This window comes from Typopeltis vanoorti, chromosome 17 (assembly GCF_054136105.1).
Source record: "Typopeltis vanoorti isolate ZY-2024b chromosome 17, IOZ_Tvanoo_1.0, whole genome shotgun sequence".
Lineage (NCBI taxonomy): Eukaryota > Metazoa > Arthropoda > Arachnida > Uropygi > Thelyphonidae > Typopeltis > Typopeltis vanoorti.
In genome coordinates this window covers 90146090-90165969 of record NC_143565.1, presented here as the reverse complement: position 1 = coordinate 90165969, position 19880 = coordinate 90146090, and the positions used below count along the sequence as shown (strand labels likewise).

The window sequence follows — 19880 nt, the reverse complement described above, 5'->3', positions numbered from 1 at the left end:
TTTCTCTTTATATACCCTCCACAGCATTTTCTTCTTCTGCAGCTCATGCTTAATGATATTACTCATCCATCTAACTCCTATCTGAATAACCCTTCGTATCCTTAGGTATACAATTTAATATTGCTTCCTCTAGATGACCCTTAACTATATCCCATGCACTACTAACATCCTTATCCTGTAGTGTTTTATGCCATGTTACAGATTTAAGCTTCTTCCTAAACTTGTCATAATCACTTGCCTTGCAGTTCCACATATACCCCTTTTATTTTAAATTCTACATGAGGAATATTCTTGAGAATATTCCTCATGTAGTACAATCTCCCAAGTGAAGACCACCAATCAGAGGTAATGCTGCCTCAACTAATTATCTCTTAGTAGGTATATAATTTCCATTTCCTTCCTGCCATGTGCGCTTTCTTCCTTCCAGTCTATATCACCATAGTTGAATTCCCCCCATAATAATCACTTGACCTGTACTTATTGTACTAATTTGCTGATGCATGTCTTCCAGATCATCGAACTGGATATTTTGTGTTACTGGCTTCTCACACCAGACTGCTTCAAATGAACAGCCACCCTCCTCCTGCCTATCTCCTATTCTTTTTTGGCTGCAATTCATCCACTATCATCAGCAGTATCCCTCCCCTCATCCTATCTTCTCTATCTTCCCTGAAAATACTAAACCCTTCACATTCTATCCCTGTAACTGTTATGAAGATACTTCAAATGCAAACTTTGCTTACACTTGGATATTAACTTTTAAATGTTATGAAGATACTTCCCATGCAAATATAGGATTAAACCAAGAAAATTTCTTTGCATCTTTAATTTATTGTCACTTGTGTTCAAACACCTCACTCAAAAAGAAGAGGATGGATGGATGGAGGGAGGGAGAGAGAGAGAGACAGAAAGAAAGAAAAATAATCTATATATCTCTCCTAACATATAGGCAAGATATATAAATAAAATGAAAGATGAGAGGGAGAGAGAGAGAGAAGAATGCATCCCAGTATCTGAGAAACTGGGACAAATGTTTCATTGCTTTATGTATGACTCCGATTCAAAAAATATACAATGGCTAAATTATGAAAGGATGATGCAAAATTTCAATTAAATATAATTTAAAATATCACAATTTTGGTTTATCCTTGATTTGAAAACATACATTCTAAAATTTTGCATGCTATTTTTTCATTTAAATTATAAAGGAAAATAGGGAAAATAAGTCAGCAGCTTATATATTTTTTTAGCAGTGAAAAGGATAAGTTCTAAATTATTGGTATATTGTTTAATCCTAATCACAATCAAAAAAGGCTATCAAATCATAAGAGTATTACCCCACCCCCTGCCTCAAAAACACATTTGAATCAAAGAACTGTCATTTTTTGCATGCCTATTTATGCAAATCCTGTGATGCATATAGATAAGGATTATTATTTTTTTTTAAATGCTTTAGTTTGGCTGTGTGTGTGAAATAATTGTTTCCATTCAACTTCATGAATATTTTAATTTTATGATTACTAACTATGGTATTCAGCTACTAATGCTTTATATAAGAGTTAAAGAGTTTATTCACATTTTTTTTTTTTTTTTATAATCAGGACATTAAAACATAAACCAAGATGATTTGCTAATATAAAGAAACAAATTAAATTTTAATTTGTTTACTTTTCAGTTATTATATAGCACCACATACAGTACTTCATTACTGTATAAATTACAACCTTTCAAATAAATATAAACATTTAATTACTACTAGTAACATCCGTGTATTTTTCTCTGATGTCTGCAGTTTTATAATATTCAAAGTCAGCTCCCATTGCACATGAAAGCATTGACTGAATGTTTCTTTCTTCCTTGCCAAATATGTAACCATTAGCTTTATCCACAACATTAATGACAGTTTGCATGCTCTCTTTGTTATGAATGTTGAGAGGTATAAAAGACACAAGACTGTAATCTTCAATTACACCAATAAGAGCTTCATTTAGTTTTTTGTACTTTTTGGTAAATGCATCATCCATATAGTCACTAAAAAGATAATTCAAATCAAGTACATCTGCATAAAAATCTATATTGAATTTCAGTTTCCCAAACTTTTCAATAATATCTCCTTTAGATAAAATATTAACATGTGGTAATTCAACTCGAAGCATGGCAGTTAATGAAGTTAATAATGCAGAGACAAACTTGGATGGATCACTACAGTAATATGAATCAACAAGATGAACTGCAACCATGCGAAGTCCAATCTTCTGCAAACATTCCACAATGTTCCTTACAGAATTATGATGAGTATAAAGTTCAACCTGTCCAGGACAATCGAATAGAAGATAATGATCAGGAAGTTCGGCAATCTTGTCTGTCAACCATTTCAGATTAGCTTCTAAAAATTCCATACAGTACACGATTCCTCCATTAGGACCTAAATGATGATATTCCATAACATCTTGCAAAGTAATCAGATCTGAAATATTCACAGTTGGAGCATATGGAAGTGTGTCATTAGCTGAATCTATATTAATAACAGCCACTTTCCTACCTAACTTGCTCAAAAATTCACTCATGGCCTTACAATAGGTTGTCTTACCTGATCCTGGGGGCCCAATAACAAGTTGACAAAATGACATTCTGAGAATTTATAACTGAAGACAGATATGATCAGTCACCTAAAAGGGAGAAAAAATATATATTAATTTAAAACTAAGAATTCAGAACATGCATAGTCTTATTAAAGTCATATTGACTATGTCACTGTTGATAGTTATTATTACTATTATATTACTATTATTACGGACAACTCCAGGGAGTCATTAGACTCATCGAGGGAGGGCCCCAAATCATATTCATCACAACTATTCGACATTCATACAGTATCTATCATACCTCGCCTTAAACTCATTCACTGTCACAGCATCCACCACAGACTCAGGGGGTGCATTCCACTCATTCACCACTCTAAAAGTAAAGAACACAGCTCTAACACCTTTACTAACCACACTTTTGCCCAGTTTCCATGGATGTCCCCTAGTCCTCCCACAACCAGCCCTGTTCTCAAAAATATCTTCTGAATTAATTTTATAGAAACCCTTCAGTAATTTGAATGTCTCAATCATATCTCTCCTCCTCCACCTATCAACCAATTTTTGCAACCCACAAATCCTCAACCTGTTCTCATAAGGTTCATTCCACAGAGTCTTATCAAGGCTCGATACAGAGGAACAATAACCTGCTTGTCTCGGCTTGTCAATGTATTCTTCAGCAACCAAGTGATTTGATGAGCTGATTTGGCCACTTTTGCAATGTATCCCCTAAATTTCAATTCCTTATCCACCAACACTCCTAAATCTCATGCCTCATCAATTTCATGGAGCACAGTTCCACCAATGCAGTAAACTGCCACCAATCTTTTCACCCCAAAATGCATAACCTTACATTTTGCCACATTAAATTGACATCCATTCTCCTCAGCCCAGACCTCCAATCTATCCAAATCATCCTGCAAAATTTTGACGTCATCTGCATTCACTATTGCCCGACCCAACTTCGCATCATCCGCAAACAAATGAACTGTTCCTCTCAGATCCTTTCCTATATCATTAATGAACAAATTAAATAGCATGGTCCAAGAACAGATCCTTGTGGCACACCACTAGTCACAGGCCGTCTTGTGGACTCTACTCCTGAGTAAACCACTCTCTGATATCTCTCCGTCAACCACCCTCCTATCCATCTCACCAACCCTATGTCCATCCCCATATGCTGCAATTTACTGATTAGAATTCCATGTGGTATCCTGTCAAAGGCCTTAGCAAGGTCCAGTAGAATCACTGTAAACCCATTATCCTTATCCAGTTCAGCCGTCACTGTGTTATAATACGTGAGCAAGTTACTGAGGCATGACCTACCCTTCACAAAACCATGCTGTCCGCGATACAGTATCCCATTTTCTTCTATCCAATCTTGTATTTTCCTCTCGACTATTTTCTCTAAGACTTTGATAATGATTCCTGTTATGCTGATTGGCCAGTAATTTTCAACAGCAGCCTTGGAACCACCTTTGTGCAGCAGAACTATTTTCCCCTCTTTCCACCCCCTTGGGACTGACCCAGACCCGAGGCTCAAATTAAACAAAATGGTCAAGGGCACTGACAATTCTTTAGCCGCTTCACGTAAGACACGAGCTGGTATACCATCCAATCCCACAGATGTATTGACATTGAGGTTCTGTAATAGACTAGTTACCTCTACTTCATTCATCACAATTCCAGTATAAGCTGTTGGTTCTTCTATTCCTGCAAAGTCACCACTTGGATGATATACTCTTGCAAAGTGCTCGCTCAGTAATTCCACAATATCGACTGATTCGGTTACCTCCCTAACCTCAGCATTTTTTAAGATCATTCTACCATGAGCATTTTTCCTTTTACTTGCAACATATTGAAAAAACTGTTTGGGATTCTCTTTAGCCTGCATGGCCAATTTTCTTTCGTAATCTGCTTTTGCTTTTCTTACCACCCTTGTTACCATCCTGGCCTGAGCTTTATACTGTTCCTGCGCCTGATGGTCACCTTTCTCCTTAAATTCCCTCCACAATTGTTTCTTTTTTTTGCAGCTCAAGCTTAATGGTGTTATTCATCCATTTAACCCCTACTTGATTTATTATTCGGACTCTTGGTATACAGTCAACCATTGCCTCCTGCAAACAGTTCTTAACCACCCTCCCATGCACTATCAACATCCAGCCCTTGCAGTTTTACATGCCATGGCACTGAGCCAAGCACACACCTAAACTTGTCATACTTACCAGCCCGGTAATTCCACATGTACCCTGTCTTGATTGTAAATTCCACTCCTTTAGCCACCTCCCAAGTCATGACCTTATGGTCACTCTCACCAATTGGTGGCAACATGGTCTTGTTCGTTACAGCTACATTCTCAGTTGCAATTACAAGGGCAAGCACTCTCTGCCCCCTGGTATTTTCCACTACATGTTGCCGTAGATAGTTGTCCCTTAATAACCACATAAAATCCAATTCCTTCCTCCCATGTGCCCTTTCCTCTTTCCAGTCAATGTTACCATAATTGAAATCACCAATAATAATTGCCCTCCTTCCACTCATTTCTTCTATTTGCCTATGCATACTATCCCCACCATCTATTCCATCACCTGGTATATAGCAGCACCCAATTGTATATTTTGTTCTGCTAGATTCTATCTCACACCAAACAGCCTCAAATGTGCTCTTTTCTCTACCCTGCAGTTCAACTTCTATACTCCTTGGCTGCAGCTCATCAGCTATCATCAATAACACTCCCCCCCCCTTTTATTAACCCTGTCACTCCTGAACTCGCTATACCCGTCGCATTCAATCCCACTAGCTTTATCATCTTCTGTCAGCCATGTTTCACTAATACCAACAACCTGTGGCCTGGAAGTGCCAACCATGGCCAAAAACTCTTCCTTCTTGTTCCTAATACTCCTGGCATTAGTGTACATGAATTGCAGAAGCCCATTTGTCCCATCCCTACTTTGATGCCTTATATTAACTATCCCATTCTGATTTGCTGTCCTTCGTACTCGCTCGGGCATAATATACTCATTCATACACTCAACTGCCTCGCTAAAGTCTGCATATCTACTCCCCCCCCTAATAAATCTAGTTTCCCTGAGTCTGTACATCCATTTCCACATCATTCATCAACACTTTTTCAAGTCTCCGTACACCAACTCCATTCAAATGTAACCCATCCATCTTATATAAGTCCTTTCGCCCATCGAACTCAGGGCGAGTTGTTATATCTTCATGCTTATTCAAAACAGGAATATACACAGGAGATCTAAAATAGGAAGTGATCACCAATTAGTTTTAAGAAGAATAAAAATAAATATCATATTGAAAAGAAAATGTATGAACGTGTTAAACAGAAGATAAGCACCTATGAGGGTGTTCTGAAAAGTTCTCTGCCTAAGAATGATAAAATGAATTTATTATTTCAAAATTATTTTTATTTTTCAACATAATCTCCGTAAGACTAATACAATTATTTCCAGCACCGTTATCCCATCCCCGTAGTGGTTCTCAGTAAAATCTGAAAAACACTCCTCTACAGTTGCAATCACCTCTTAATTCGAAGAAAAATGCTGACCAGCGAGGAAGAGTTTTAGTTTTGAGAAGAGATAGAAGTCAGAGGAAGCCAAATCTGGGGAATAGGGTGGATGTTCCAACAATTCATAGTGCAGATCCCTTAATTTTCTCATCGCCAAAACACTTTTGTGGACAGGTGCATTGTCCTGATGAAAGACAATTTTTTCTTCTGCAAACCAGGGCTTTTCTCACAAATTTTTTCGTTCAGTCCGGTTAAAAGATCTGAATATCATTCCCCGCTTATTATTTTACCCTTTTCAAAATAATTAATAAAAAAAATGCTTTTAGCATCCCAAATACCATCTGATGCCATGACCTTTCCTGCTGATGGAACAGACTTCGTCTTCTTGGACGCTGAACAACTAGCTTCTGTCCACAGTTTAATGGTGTGTAATGGTGAATCTAAATCTCATCCATAGTAATAAATCGACGCACAAAATCAGTTTTATTCTTGTTAAAATGCTCCAAGCACTGTTCAAAGAATTTCATGCAACTGCATGTTTGATCTGCTATGAGCAAGCATGGCACCCATCTTATGTAAAGCTTTTTCATATGCAATTCTTCATGCAAAATATATCCTACACGTTCTTTTGAAATGCCTATAATCTCAGCAATTTCATGCTTTTTGACTCGCCAATCATCCAATATCATATCATGCACTTGATCAATGATTTTTGGTGTTGTTACACTTTTTGGACGTCCTTTGTGTGGATCATCTTCAAGGCTGGTACAGCCATATTTAAACTCGGCAGCCCATTTCTTAATTGTCGAAAATGAAGGAGAACAGTGCCCATAAACTTTTATGAACTTTGAATGAATTTCTTTTGGTGTTAAACCTTCTTTTACAAACAATTTTATAACACTACAATACTCAATTTTATCCATTTCAAGGGATATAGACAACACTTTGGCTTACGACAGCTGTATAAAACAAACTACTTGATAGAATGATTTACAATTTCACATTTAATGCTTATGACAGATGTACCAACTTTATCTTGCTGACAGTGTTGCCATCTATGGTCGAGGCCGAGAATTTTTCAGACTACGTTCGTACATGAGTAAATTATAGACTGAAATAAAATATACAAATATTATTACAGGAAAAAAACATTGACTAACTCAGCTAGGAAAGCTGGTAAATGTAGTTATGCCACATTTACCAAACTTCTTCAGTGGTCTCCAGAATATTTGCTGTCTTCATAATGATCATATTTATCTTCTTACCAATGCCTTCCTGTTATTTTTGTTTCACTACTTTTATACATAGCTTGGCAGTCTTACATTTTTCTTTGTATTTTCTCAGGGCACCTGCTAAATTATTTGCCAAGAACTTTCAATTTCTTTTTCTGGTCTTACTTCTGATTCCACCATGTACTTGCAGTTCCACAGGATTCAGTGTATTGGGGTCATCGTTATTGTCTTTGTTAACATTATTGTCACTGGATTACAAGGAGTTATTCAGTTTTTTTATACAGATGATGTGAATTTCAGGAGGGTTCTTATTAATAGTGCTGATGGTGTGACTCTTCAACAGGATTTGAATAAGCTGTAAAGGTGGGAAAATGAATGGAGATATCAGTTTAATACAACTAAATGTAAGATTTAGAAATTTGGGATCTTCTGATGGGATACTTCATACTCACTTGGTGGAATTATACCGGAAAAAAAGGGAGTTAGCACAGAATCTTGGGATTGCAGATATAAATTTTCACAGTTCAGAAGACATATTGCAAAGGTTGCGAAGACAATGTAAGGATTGCTTCAGTATTGAGGAGGAAGAGGATGATCAGCAGAGATAAAAGAAGTGGTGATTCCATTTTATAAAGACCTGATAAGATCACATCTGGATTAATGTGCACAGCTCTGGTTACAAGGATTTGAAGGGGGGGGGGGAATAACCTTGGAGAGTTTGAGGCAGATAAAGATGATATCAGGACTGCAGAATGTTGATTAAGAGGATAGACTGAGGGCATGCAAAACAGTTTGGTGGATAGAAGATGAAGGGAAATATCACTGAGATATTTAAGATATTGAGAGGTATTTACTGGATTTTCTTTGACAGTATCAGTAGAACTTGCTAGATATTTAGTAGAATACTGCAACAGACCAGGAAACATAGATGGTGATGGGCAGAAAAAGTGTATGCAGATTACTATGGCATGTGCAGAGTGAGTGATCATTATGGGGAACTTTAACTATAGCATATAAGCAGGGCAGAGAAAGCAGCATGATAATGTAACTGAATTTTTGAAGTTCTTGAAGGACAAATGTCTTAGGTGTCAAGTAGTGAAGGGAACATGACTTGGTCATAGCATCAGAGGATCCGATTGTGACAAAAATCATGCATGTCCCAAGTTAGCAAGAGTGACTGTGTCTGACTTACAGAATGAATGGGCATGCAAAAATATCAAGGTAGAGAGAATTTATTTTGATTTATAAGGCAGGCAACCAGAATCCACTAACCTGATACCCAAAACCATATGGTGCTATATGATAAATTGGTAATTTATTTGCAACATATAGGTTTGGATATTGGGTTAGCAGATTGCATTGATAAGTGGATTCTGATAGACATTAGACAGTTGTTTATAGGGGAGCAGTATCATGGAGCATTTGTCAAAGAACTCGAGAAATTAAGGAAAAAGGAACCCTGTGGAACTGCATTGGTAACTTTTCAAAGGTTATCAATGCAGTTCCACAGAAAGGTTTCAAAGGTTACAAATGCAGTTCCACAAGGTTCCTTGTTCCATCATTTTTCAAATTCCTTGATAAATGCTCCCTGATACTGCTCCCCCATATACAACTATCTAATATCTATCAGAATCCACTTATCAATGCAGGTGTCACATAACAATAGTAATATCCTTGATAACCAAGTAGTGTGTGGTTAGGAAAGGTATATGAGATCTAAGTTCTTATTGTGTGTGGTGGATGTGGAATGAGCTACCTGTGGATGTCATAAGTAGGTAATTTTTTTCAAAATATTATTATTATTACATGGCACCTCCACATAAGAATTTAGGAACTGTATGTTTTGAAAGAGAAGCGGCTTTGATACGGCCTTAGCTCCATGGAGAATTTCCTGCTAATGAAAAAAAAAAAAATGACCATCAAAAATTTGATATTATAACCTTTCCCTGTGGGTAACTGTTCTTATAGAAGGATTATTTATGGTTTTTCCAACTAAAATGCATGTACCTACAAATGATAATATAAATCAAATTGCATTTCTTCTGTCTGCATTCATTTCTTTCTCTCTCTTTGCCATAACTGGTGCTTCCCAAATGAATTCACTTTTACACAAACAAGCCAGCTGTAATAAGAAATGATGAATCATTACTGCAAGAGTGATTTGAATAAAATTAATCTGTGGAGCGAGAATGCCAGCTTAATGCTGATATATATATATATATATATATATATATATATATACAGTAATGCACTTTGGAATTACAAGATGGAAGGTTTCTTACTCTCTAAGGTTTAAAAGAATACTATAATATCTAGTAGATGAGAGTAACAAGAAGTTAAAGAACATATTGAAGAGGTTCACAAGTCTTCCATATGGTAATGAAATCCAGTTTTCTTCTAATCATAGCAGCAAACTAGCATGCACACATTTGATCACTTTTGGATTTTAGAACAGTGAGGATATCATTATTATTACATAATACCTTCAGGGAGTCCAAAGACTCATTAAGGGAGGGCACCTACTCTACAACTCTGTCTTCACCACTCAATCCACCAACTACAATGAACCACAACTACCATCACCATCTACCACCCATCATCACTAGTATTTTCACAGATAATCACAACCATCCATGCCCACGGTAAGATTCGAACCCACAGCCTTTTGGCTGGAGAGCAGATACTGACCACTCGGCCAACCAGGCCTATATATTCTATAAGACTCCAGAGATGATCTAAGATTTCTGGCTAAGAAATGTTACGTATGAAAAGTTTGGGAAAATGCACATTGTGAGGCTTTAGAGACAAAAACACACACACACACAAAAAAAAAAAAAAAAAAAACAGAACAGTGATATATATATATGGCAAGGTGAGTTGACCAAATTCAAATGGAGAATATTCACAATGAAGTGGAAGGTATGCAAAGCTCTCAATAGAAGTTCTATGAGGGAATGTTGAACAAGGAGTTGATTACAATTGTGATTAAGAGAAATGTATTGCTGGAAGCCATGGCAGGTGAAGCAACTGTGAATGAATTTTCAATATTTTTTTCTTTATTTATTTGGAACATTTAGGGTACTGACGTCTAGTGCCAATAATAAGCATTATACATTAAGTACCTTCCATTACAATCAGTTCCTGTAACTGCAGACTTAACAAATAATGATTTGTCAATGTTGCAATTTCTACTTTAATGGATAAGTTACTTGAAGTATGACAAACAAGTTACATATTACCATACCGATATTCCATAATTTCTTATAAAGGTAAACACTTAAATATTTCAACTTAACATACACGTACACAAGCGTTGCATGTAAAGAACCTGCCGCGATGAGCACGTGATTCAATGAGAGGTATCATATAATAATTTCAGTTAGTGCTAATCGTTTGAAGATTCAATCGCTAGTGAGTGCTTCATTGCAGTTTCTACTTTACGAGAAGAAATTTAAAAATAATAATTCAAATTGAAGTTAATCAATGCAGAAGAAGTTACTTATATCTGATAAAATATAACCTAACGATATATTAAGCACATTTCACTTTCCATTTACACCAACAACTCAATACAATCTTATTAATGATTACGACAGAGGGCAGCATATAAGTTCGAATATAAGCAGAACTACTGTATATGCTATGTAATTCGGGAACAATGGTAAGTTTTGTAGAACTTCACGAAATTATTTAAATGCATAGTTACTCGACATCGTGCATTTCAAATATTTATTTTAGAAGGGAAAACATTTTAGGAGTATCCAAGTCAAGATTGTTATAATATATGTCAGTCCAGAAAAATTATTGAAAATGCTGCTTGACCGCGTGACGAAAAACTTGGGTTCGAATATAGGGCCGATTAGAGGAACATTTTCTTTCTAAGCCTTTTCTCGACCGGTTTTTCACAATCGGAAACTCAGGTTTTACGTCCCGTAAATTCAATAAAATCGGCCGTCGAACCCACACTATTTTCAGACATCAAAAATATTGTGGTTAGAGACCTCGAGATGACTGGACTTGCTAGCCGTCTTCTTGAGTGAGTACCAATTAATTAGTGATAGCATTGAGCCAGCTATCTCTGATTGGCTACCAGTGAATATTGAACTTCCCACTCAGTCTCCAAAATAGGGGTAAAACGGGCTCGTCTACTCCCTATGCAGGAACAAAAAAGAGTCAGCTGATTTTTTTATATATACATCAGATTAAAAATGATGATTTTGCAATCAGTAAAAATTAATTTTATGATTAGATAAATGCATGGAATAGCGAAAAGTTGACACCTTGGCACTGGTGGAAAAGTTAGGGTAAATAATTCAACATGATAATCATTCTAAAGGACCTATACGTCTGTTATTCCGTTGCTTTGCTCGTTTAATAATGCCAGAAGTTATTAGAAATGAACAGAAAGTTTCTGGCATTGGATAAATTTCTTAAACTAACGTTGATAAAATAGACCTAAGAATAAGAAATAAGCTTGATTCTGTTGATTGAGGAGGATCTGGCCATGAGGATATCACGTAATATAGCATTTTATGAAGAAAATGAAACGTGTCACATGCATTTGAAGTTTTTTTGACATACCTCTTCTACAAATAAACTCAAAAAAATACACCTGAAGGAGATAAAAATCCAATGAAGAAAGAGAGGCATGAGAACTTCAAGGCAGGATTTATGTTTTCAGCGCTCTGAGCCATTATTTTTGAAGTGTTCCTTTTAACCCAAAGACAGATATACAGGAATACCTAGCTAAACGCGATTAATGAATCCAATTAATACGTGCTAAGTGAAATTGCATTAAGCGAATACAATAAACAATAGGAATAATTATAATTCATCCATCAGTTATTACGGTATAAGCTATATGATAAAATTATTAAGTTAAATAAAAATTAAAAATTAACTCTTTATTTAAAGTCTAAACATTTGATTGAGCCTTTTTTACAAAAAAAAAGTAAATATGTTTTTGAATCATGCTTGAATTTTTCATCGTGGTATGCAATTTACGATAACTGGCGATTGCTTTATCAAGAATTCAGCGGACTCGAAGCTTTGTTCCATATAAGGATCAGCATCAAACAAAATTTCCTTAGAATGCTCAATGTGATTGAAAATCAGCTCAAGTTCTATTGCAGTTAGCTTCTTAGTCATAACATTCTCTTCTTGTTTGCACTCCTTATCTTCTTCTTCATATGCATGCTGTTCTAGTTGAAGGAGATCATTCTCGCTTAACTGTTCTGAATGGGAGTCGAGCAAGTTTCTCACATCTTCATTATCCAGTTCATTAAACAGAGGTTCATGTAAAATTTCGCTAAACATAAAAAAATTGAGTTAACTGATTAATCACTTAAAACGGGAAATAGTATCATTTCACTCATTCACGCTAAATAATAATCGCTCATATCGAATTCGCATTAATCGAGATTTTACTGTAATACTGATGTAAAAAAACTGCTAATGACTTTGATTCCTTGATAGGAAATAGGCGAGGCCGTTTAAGCCCTGTGTAACTTTTGGAAACTGAGGGGGAAGTTCAATCTCCACAGGAAGCCAATTAGAGATAGCTGGCCCAAGAATATCACTAACACTATCTGGCATCTGGTGAAGAGAGGCGGCTAGCAAGAGTCACCAACTCATGGTCCCTAATACTAACACTATATATATATATTGTTTGAGATAGTGTGGGTTTTACTATTAATTTTTTTTGATTTTATGAGAGAAAACACCCAAGTTTATGTGTGAGAAAAAAGCTTGTCCATGCCAGAGATTAACTAACACGGGAACTGGTCGGGGAAAGGCTTAAAAAATGTGCCACTAGTTGGCGACCAGATTTGAACCTAAGTCTTTCTTTGGACGATCAAGTGCCGTGCAGTGCAAACACCACTTCCATTGAGCTACTCAGGCGTATGAAAAAAAAAAAATAAATAAATCCGCCAAGATGTTTTACTCCTAAAAGGTAGTAAACGAGGTATTTGAGCCCTATCTATCTGTTGGAGACTGAAAGAACTCGAACTCCAGCCTTAGCTATTCTAAAATATCTGGTCCAAATGCTCAATTATTACAAACCATATCCGATGAAGGAATTGCGACAGACCTGAAGCCATCGCGTAGTTCTTAACCCTAATACATATACTGTTAAAATAGTGCGGGTTCCACGGTAGATTTTCTTGAGTTTATGGAATGAAAATCCTGGTGCCATGGAGAAAAAACTTCCGTGAACGAGATCGAATAAGTCTGGAAAAGGTCGAAAACTTATGCAATACTAATGTATACAATAAAATATATATATAAATTCCAAAAAAAACCTTCTATTTTGCTGAAAAGCTTAGAAGTTCCTATAGTTGGCGACTAGAATCGAACATAAAACACTTATTATTCTAGCACCCTAGTTCGATTACCATCGCATTCGAGCTCTGGATCTAAAGAAAGTATGGTCATTACTAGTTCGATTTACTAGAATCCTAAAATATTATAGTATTGTGAGGTGTATTTCAGAGTTCATGCTACTGCTGCTTCCTCATAATATCAATAAATTCCAGATTAGGACGAGATTTCATATTATTCACTGACTAGTGGAAATATTTTAAATGTTTTATTTTCAGCCACTTCCGGACACAAACTCATTGGTATTCCAATTTAGTCCTCGATGATTCCTTGAGCCTCCATAGTTCAGCCAATATAGACACTTTTGGTCAGAAATATAGATCCTTTGGTCAGAAAGACCTGGGTACGATTCCCATCAGTGAACTGAGTAACCTACGAAGTGGTATCAAAATGTTTCGAGACTAGGTTTGTAACATGCCAACAGATGCACACACACACTGTCACAGGGAGCAGCTACCTACATAAGTTAGTGTGCCAAAAGACATCGTCCTGTGCACATCGGGAGCTGTGCAACTGATGCAAATCTCACGACCTGCGTTACCACATCTGCGATTTCATCATGGACAGCAAGTTAGAACAAAGAGCAAACGTAAAATTCTGCATGAAACTGGGAAAATCTGCCACAGAGACGTTTGACATGATTTGGCAAGTTTATAGCGATGCCACAGTGAGTCGTACGAGGTGTTTTGAGTGGCACGTGTGCTTCAAGAGCAGAAGAACATCACTAGAAGACTATTAGAGATCAGGAAGACCTTCAACGAGCTCAACCCCAAAAAATGTCGAAACCATTCGGCAACTTGTGCATGAGGATCGTCGGAGAACACTCCATATCATTGTTGCCATTGTCGGTGTGTCATACGGAACAGTCCAGGCAATCCTCACGTGAGATTTGAACATGCGCCGTGCTGCTGCCAGTTCGCCCCCAGTCTGCTGACCCAGGAGCAGAAGAAACACCGCATTGAAGTCTACCAAGAACTCCGTCAGCATGCCGTGATGACCTATCCTTCATGTCGAGGATCATTATCGGTGACGAAACTTGGGTGTATGGGTACGACCCTCAGACGAAGCAACAGTCTTCACAGTCGAAGAGCCCATTATCTCCACATTCGACATTCGCGGCATTGTGCATCAAGAAAAATTCGTTCTCATGAGCTAGACCGTCAATAGCGAGTTCTACTGACAGATTTTAAGGCGTCTGAGGATGGACATTCGGCGAAAGCGACCAGATCTGTGGCGCGCGAAAAACTGGATGCTTCACGACGACAATGCACCCTGTCACCGAGCTGTCCTCACACGTGAGTTTCTAGCAGGCAACAACACGATCTCACTTCCGCACCCACCCTACTCGCCAGATTTATCTGCTGCAGACTTCGCCCTCTTCCCGAAGAGGAAGATCCAAGCTCAAAGATGACCGTTTTAACATCATTGCGGAGATCCAGCGTGAATCGCAGAAAGTGCTTGTCATGCTTCGAAAAGAAGACTTCCAGGACACATTCCAGAAGTGGCAAGAACGCTGGGAGCGCTGTATTGATATGCAAGGGGACTATTTTGAATCTAATAGTGTGTAAACGTAGATAAATCAAGTAATTTCTCGTAAATAGAGCTAGTCTCGAAACCACCTCGTATATCTGGTCTCTATCAACGAAAGGGTAACCTGTCTCATTCAGAGGCATGGAATGTTTTCTCTCGAAAACTCGGTTTTTAGTCCCACAGAACAGGTAAACAAGCCCCATGAACACACATATCTATAGACATAGGATATCCCAAGAGGCATAGAGCTAACCACCTTATCCTGAAGTTACGGTTATGGTTGAGAAGTTCAAGAATAGGTGGATGGCCATTGTCGTTTAAGTTCCTATTAGAACTATTCCATCCGATCCCATTGATGGAAGAGATTCCTTACAATATCATTGCAGAAGAAATTGAAATCAGGTTTTAATACTGCATGCAAAAGAGCTCATCATGGTATGCTAAAAAACTTCCCTGAACTCTGGCTATAATTCAAAGAGAAAACCAGCTAGCTATTTCCAAAAGTTAGATCTATATGACAAAAGTTAGATCTATGAGACAAAGAAAGAAAGACATTTTGGGAGTTGTTTATTTTCTACACGCAATTTCACAAAGGGCTTATCTCAACTCACATTTCATTGGCGAGTAAAGTTCAATGGCCTGTCATGGCTAATAACTTGGTTTCCTATAATAAAATAAATCTTTTGAATTATATTCCTCAAATAATATTTAGAGGTTTTTAGTCCTAACGTTTTTTGACTACCGGATATTCAGTCTTCATTCTACAAGAAACTGCAAGTACTGATGGGAAGCAGATAGTATCAGGAAATCGAAATTTTTCACGAGAGACGGAGAGAGAGAGAGAGAGTGGGTCACAACTGCTGACACCTTCGGCCCTAAATCCTATATCACGTCTAGTCATATCATCTGCAATAATGTGAATTCTATAGTCGATTTTCTTAAAATGTGAGGTTATAAACCTAAGTTCAGTCGATGAAAAAACTCTATTCGCCTGTTCTACAAAAGGATTTGGATCAGGTCTATAACAGGCTTAGAAAAATTTGTATTAGTCATCTATAAGAATCGAACTTAAATAGTCTTTTTTTCGGGCGACCTTGCGCTAGGGGATGCAAACGTAATTTCCACAGTGTGACGTTTACCCTACTTTGCTTCAAAGGATCTTAATTTCTATACAGTTAACGTTATTTACAAAGATGCTATGTCTGTTTGTCATGCAGAATGAAAAAATCGGAAGAGTCAGAAAAAAATTCCGTAAATTCTGTATGAAGGTAAGTCACTCGTCTTCTGGCCTGAAATATTTTTACTAATCTGTTTAGAGATGTTCTAACGAAGGAAACTTAGAACAGCGTCAAATGCTTTTTTCATCTAACGTAGTACAAATGTTTACACATTACATAGACTCAATTAAAAAAATCGACCTTCTAATTTTAAGAAGGATGCTGTGAACAAAAATTGTATCTTTCATGTATCACTCTGGATAACCTTTCATCCAGTCTAATTATTGAATCATTAAAGAAACAGCAAATAATAATAATAATAACAATAAACTCAATATTTGGTTACGTCATGTTTATATATAAAGTAGTCGTCATCTGGCTTAGTTCAACTGAAACATAATTCACAAATTATTGAAACGGCCTACATCCGCATAAACGTTTCACTCTTGAAATAGAAAGCAACACGACGCTATCATTTATCAACATACTTCTACAGGTATGTGAAGAGAACAAAGTCAGTTATTCTGAATGTGTAAAGAAAGTTTACGCACTTGAACATAATTTTCTCCCTCACAATCGCCTAGAATATTGTAATAATTAAAGCAGTAAGAGATATAGCATAAATGAATACTTGATAGCCAAAAATAAACTAGAAAATCTAATAAACTATGGAAACGTTTACAGAAGTTATAATATTAATTCAGATCATCAATTAATGTGTCTAAAAACAGAACTCTTACTACAATCAGAAAAAACGTCTATATCAAGATAAGAAAAATGGATACTTAAAAGTTACGAAATAGAAAGAAGACAGGCAATCACCTCTTGATTCGAAGAAAATCGATGACCGGCGAGGAAGAGTACATCGTGTTTATATATGTTTTGGGACGAGATAGAAGTCAAAGGGAGCCAGATCTGTGGAAGAAAGTGGATGCTCTACAATTCATAGTGCAGATCTTTTAATAGTCCCATTGCCAAAAAACCTTTGTGGGAAGGTGCATTATCCTGATGAAAGATGACTTTCTTCTTCTGCAAACCAGGTCTTTTCTCACGAATTTTTTTGTCTAGTCTGGTTAAAAGATCGGAATAATGTTCTCTGGTTATTGTTTTATCCTTTTCAAGAAAATTAATAAACAAAATGCTTTAGCATCCCAAAACAGCGATGTCTGACTTTCTCTTCTTTGGCGTTGAACATCCGGCTTCTGTCCACTGTTTTGACTGCTGTTTGGATTCCGATGTGTACTGGTGAATCCGACTCTCATCCATAGTAATAAATCGACGCAAAAAATCAGCTTTATTCTTGTTAAAACGCTACGAGCTGTTCAGAGATTTTCATGGGAGTGCGTTTTTTTTTATCTGCTGTGAGCAAGTGCAGTACTAATCTTGTGCAAAGCTTTTTCATTTGTAATTCTTCATGCAAAATATATCCTACACATTCTTTTGAAATTCCTGTAGTCTCAGCAATTTCACGAACTTCGATTCGCCGGTCATCCGGTACATATCGTGCACTGATCAGTGATTTCTGGTGTTACACTTTTTGGACGTCCTTCACGTGTATCATCTTCAAGGCTAGTACGGCCGCGTTTAAACTCGGCATCCCATTTCTTAATTGCCGAAAACAAAACAGAAGAGTGCCGTAATGTTTTGTGAACTTCGAATGAATTTCGTGTCGTGTTCGACCATCCTTTACGAAGAATTTTTAACCGCACGATAATCAGTTTTATCCATTTCAAGGGATACAGACAACACTTTGGTTTCCGACAGCTATATAAAAAAATTACTCGATAGAATGACTTGCAATTTCATATAGATGTATACTTATAAGTTACGTAATAGAAGCTGCAATCACCTCTTAATTCGAAGAAAAACGCTGACCAGCGAGGAAGAATTTTAGTTTTGGGAAGAAATAGAAGTCAAACGGAGCCAAATCTGTGGAATAGTGTGGATGTTGCAATTTCGTAGGTCAGATCTCTTAATTTTCCCAAAACACCTTGGTGGGTAGGTGCATTGTCCTGATGAAAGATGATGTTCTTTTTCTGCAAACCGGGTCTTTTCTGGCGAATTTTTTCGTCTAGTCTGGTTAAAAGATCGGAACAATATTCTCTGGTTATTGTTTTACTCTTTTTCAAGGTAATTTCGGAGACGTAAGGTCTTTAGATCTCTCCTTGGCATTTTGCCAAGAATAGTCGATTCATGCTGAAGGGGAGAAAGAAATGAAGGATGTGCGATTTGGTCGCCAGCATGCGAAATCACGTGATTTCTTTTCTGTCGCTGTACTAGTACTAGCTTGATTTTTGGTTTCGCTTTTTTGCATTATTTTTTATTATTATTAATTTGTATGATGGATCCAGTACAGTCAACAAGTTCTGTTGTTAAACGTTTCAGTAGCTCTTGCAAAAGAATATTGAATAATGTGCTGACATTCTGCGAAAAAAGAATCGTCTCCTTGTTCTCCTTTCTCAACTCATAAAAGGAGCAAGTGGAACTGCGGGCGTACCGGGGTCGACTGTTAAAAGAATTCGTAGGGAATCAAAAGGTGAAGGTAAGCCAAAATTTAAATCTCCTAAAAAAAGCACCAGAGTAAAGAAAACCATCGAAACCGTAGCTTTGAATGATTTTGATGTAGACGTTATAAGAAGAACTATTCACGAATTTTACATTATCGAGAAAAGAGTGCCAACTGTTCCGAAATTGATTCCTGTGCTTAAAGAAAAAATTAATTTTCCTTGGAAAAGAGAAACTTTAAGGAAAATACTTCATGAAATCGGATTTTGTTTTAAAAAATCCCAGAATAAAAAGAAACTTATCATGGAGCGAAGTGGCATTGTTTTATCTAGTACGCAGTATTTGAGAGCAATAAGAAGTTTCAGGGAGGAGAAAAGACCGATTGTGTATCTAGATGAAACTTGGATTGATAGTAATTTAACTTATGGAAAATGTTGGCAGTCTAAAGAAGAATGTGGAGTGCTACAAACCGGTAATGCCTCGCGGCGCATAATAATTTTGTGTGCAGGTGGAGAAATGGGTTTTTTACCGATTTCATACTTACTATAGAAGAATTATGCGAACCTTTGGTGATCAGTTTAAGTGAAAGTGATAGCGATTCGGTGACCGATTCAGATGACTATGAAGATTAAAAAGATTTGATAATGGTATTTTTTTCCAACCTTTTTTTGCATGGGTTTGTTAAATGACTCACAACAAGTCATAAATAATTAATCGGTTTAGGACATTAATGTGTCTCAGTTCTCTCAACTATAAGTTTAGAATATTTGAAAAAATTTCTGTTTTTCTGTATAATTATTTTTATTTTATAGAAAACTTTCTTAAAAATAAACTTAGTGAAATTTTTGTTTTATGCTATACCTTTTTTAATTCTATTAATACTCTACGTACATTTTCCCAACTG

General features: G+C 36.7%; 1 protein-coding gene across 2 annotated transcripts; it reads right to left on the bottom strand.

Moving 5' to 3' along the window:
- Nucleotides 1–1235: 1235 nt before the first annotated feature.
- On the bottom strand, nt 1236–10901 carry LOC150097619 (GPN-loop GTPase 2). Of its 2 annotated transcripts, none has more exons than XM_090407261.1 (2): nt 10644–10901; nt 1236–2669 (listed from the first exon to the last, which is right to left on the bottom strand). In XM_090407261.1, the coding sequence occupies exon 2, from the start codon at nt 2628–2630 to the stop codon at nt 1746–1748; it is 885 nt and encodes a 294-aa protein (XP_090263387.1). In that variant the 5' UTR covers nt 2631–2669; nt 10644–10901; the 3' UTR covers nt 1236–1745. The 2 variants fall into 2 exon arrangements, with proteins under 2 accessions (XP_090263387.1, XP_090263386.1); XM_090407260.1 differs by having other exon boundaries at nt 10650–10901.
- Between the last annotated feature and the right edge of the window lie 8979 nt (nt 10902–19880).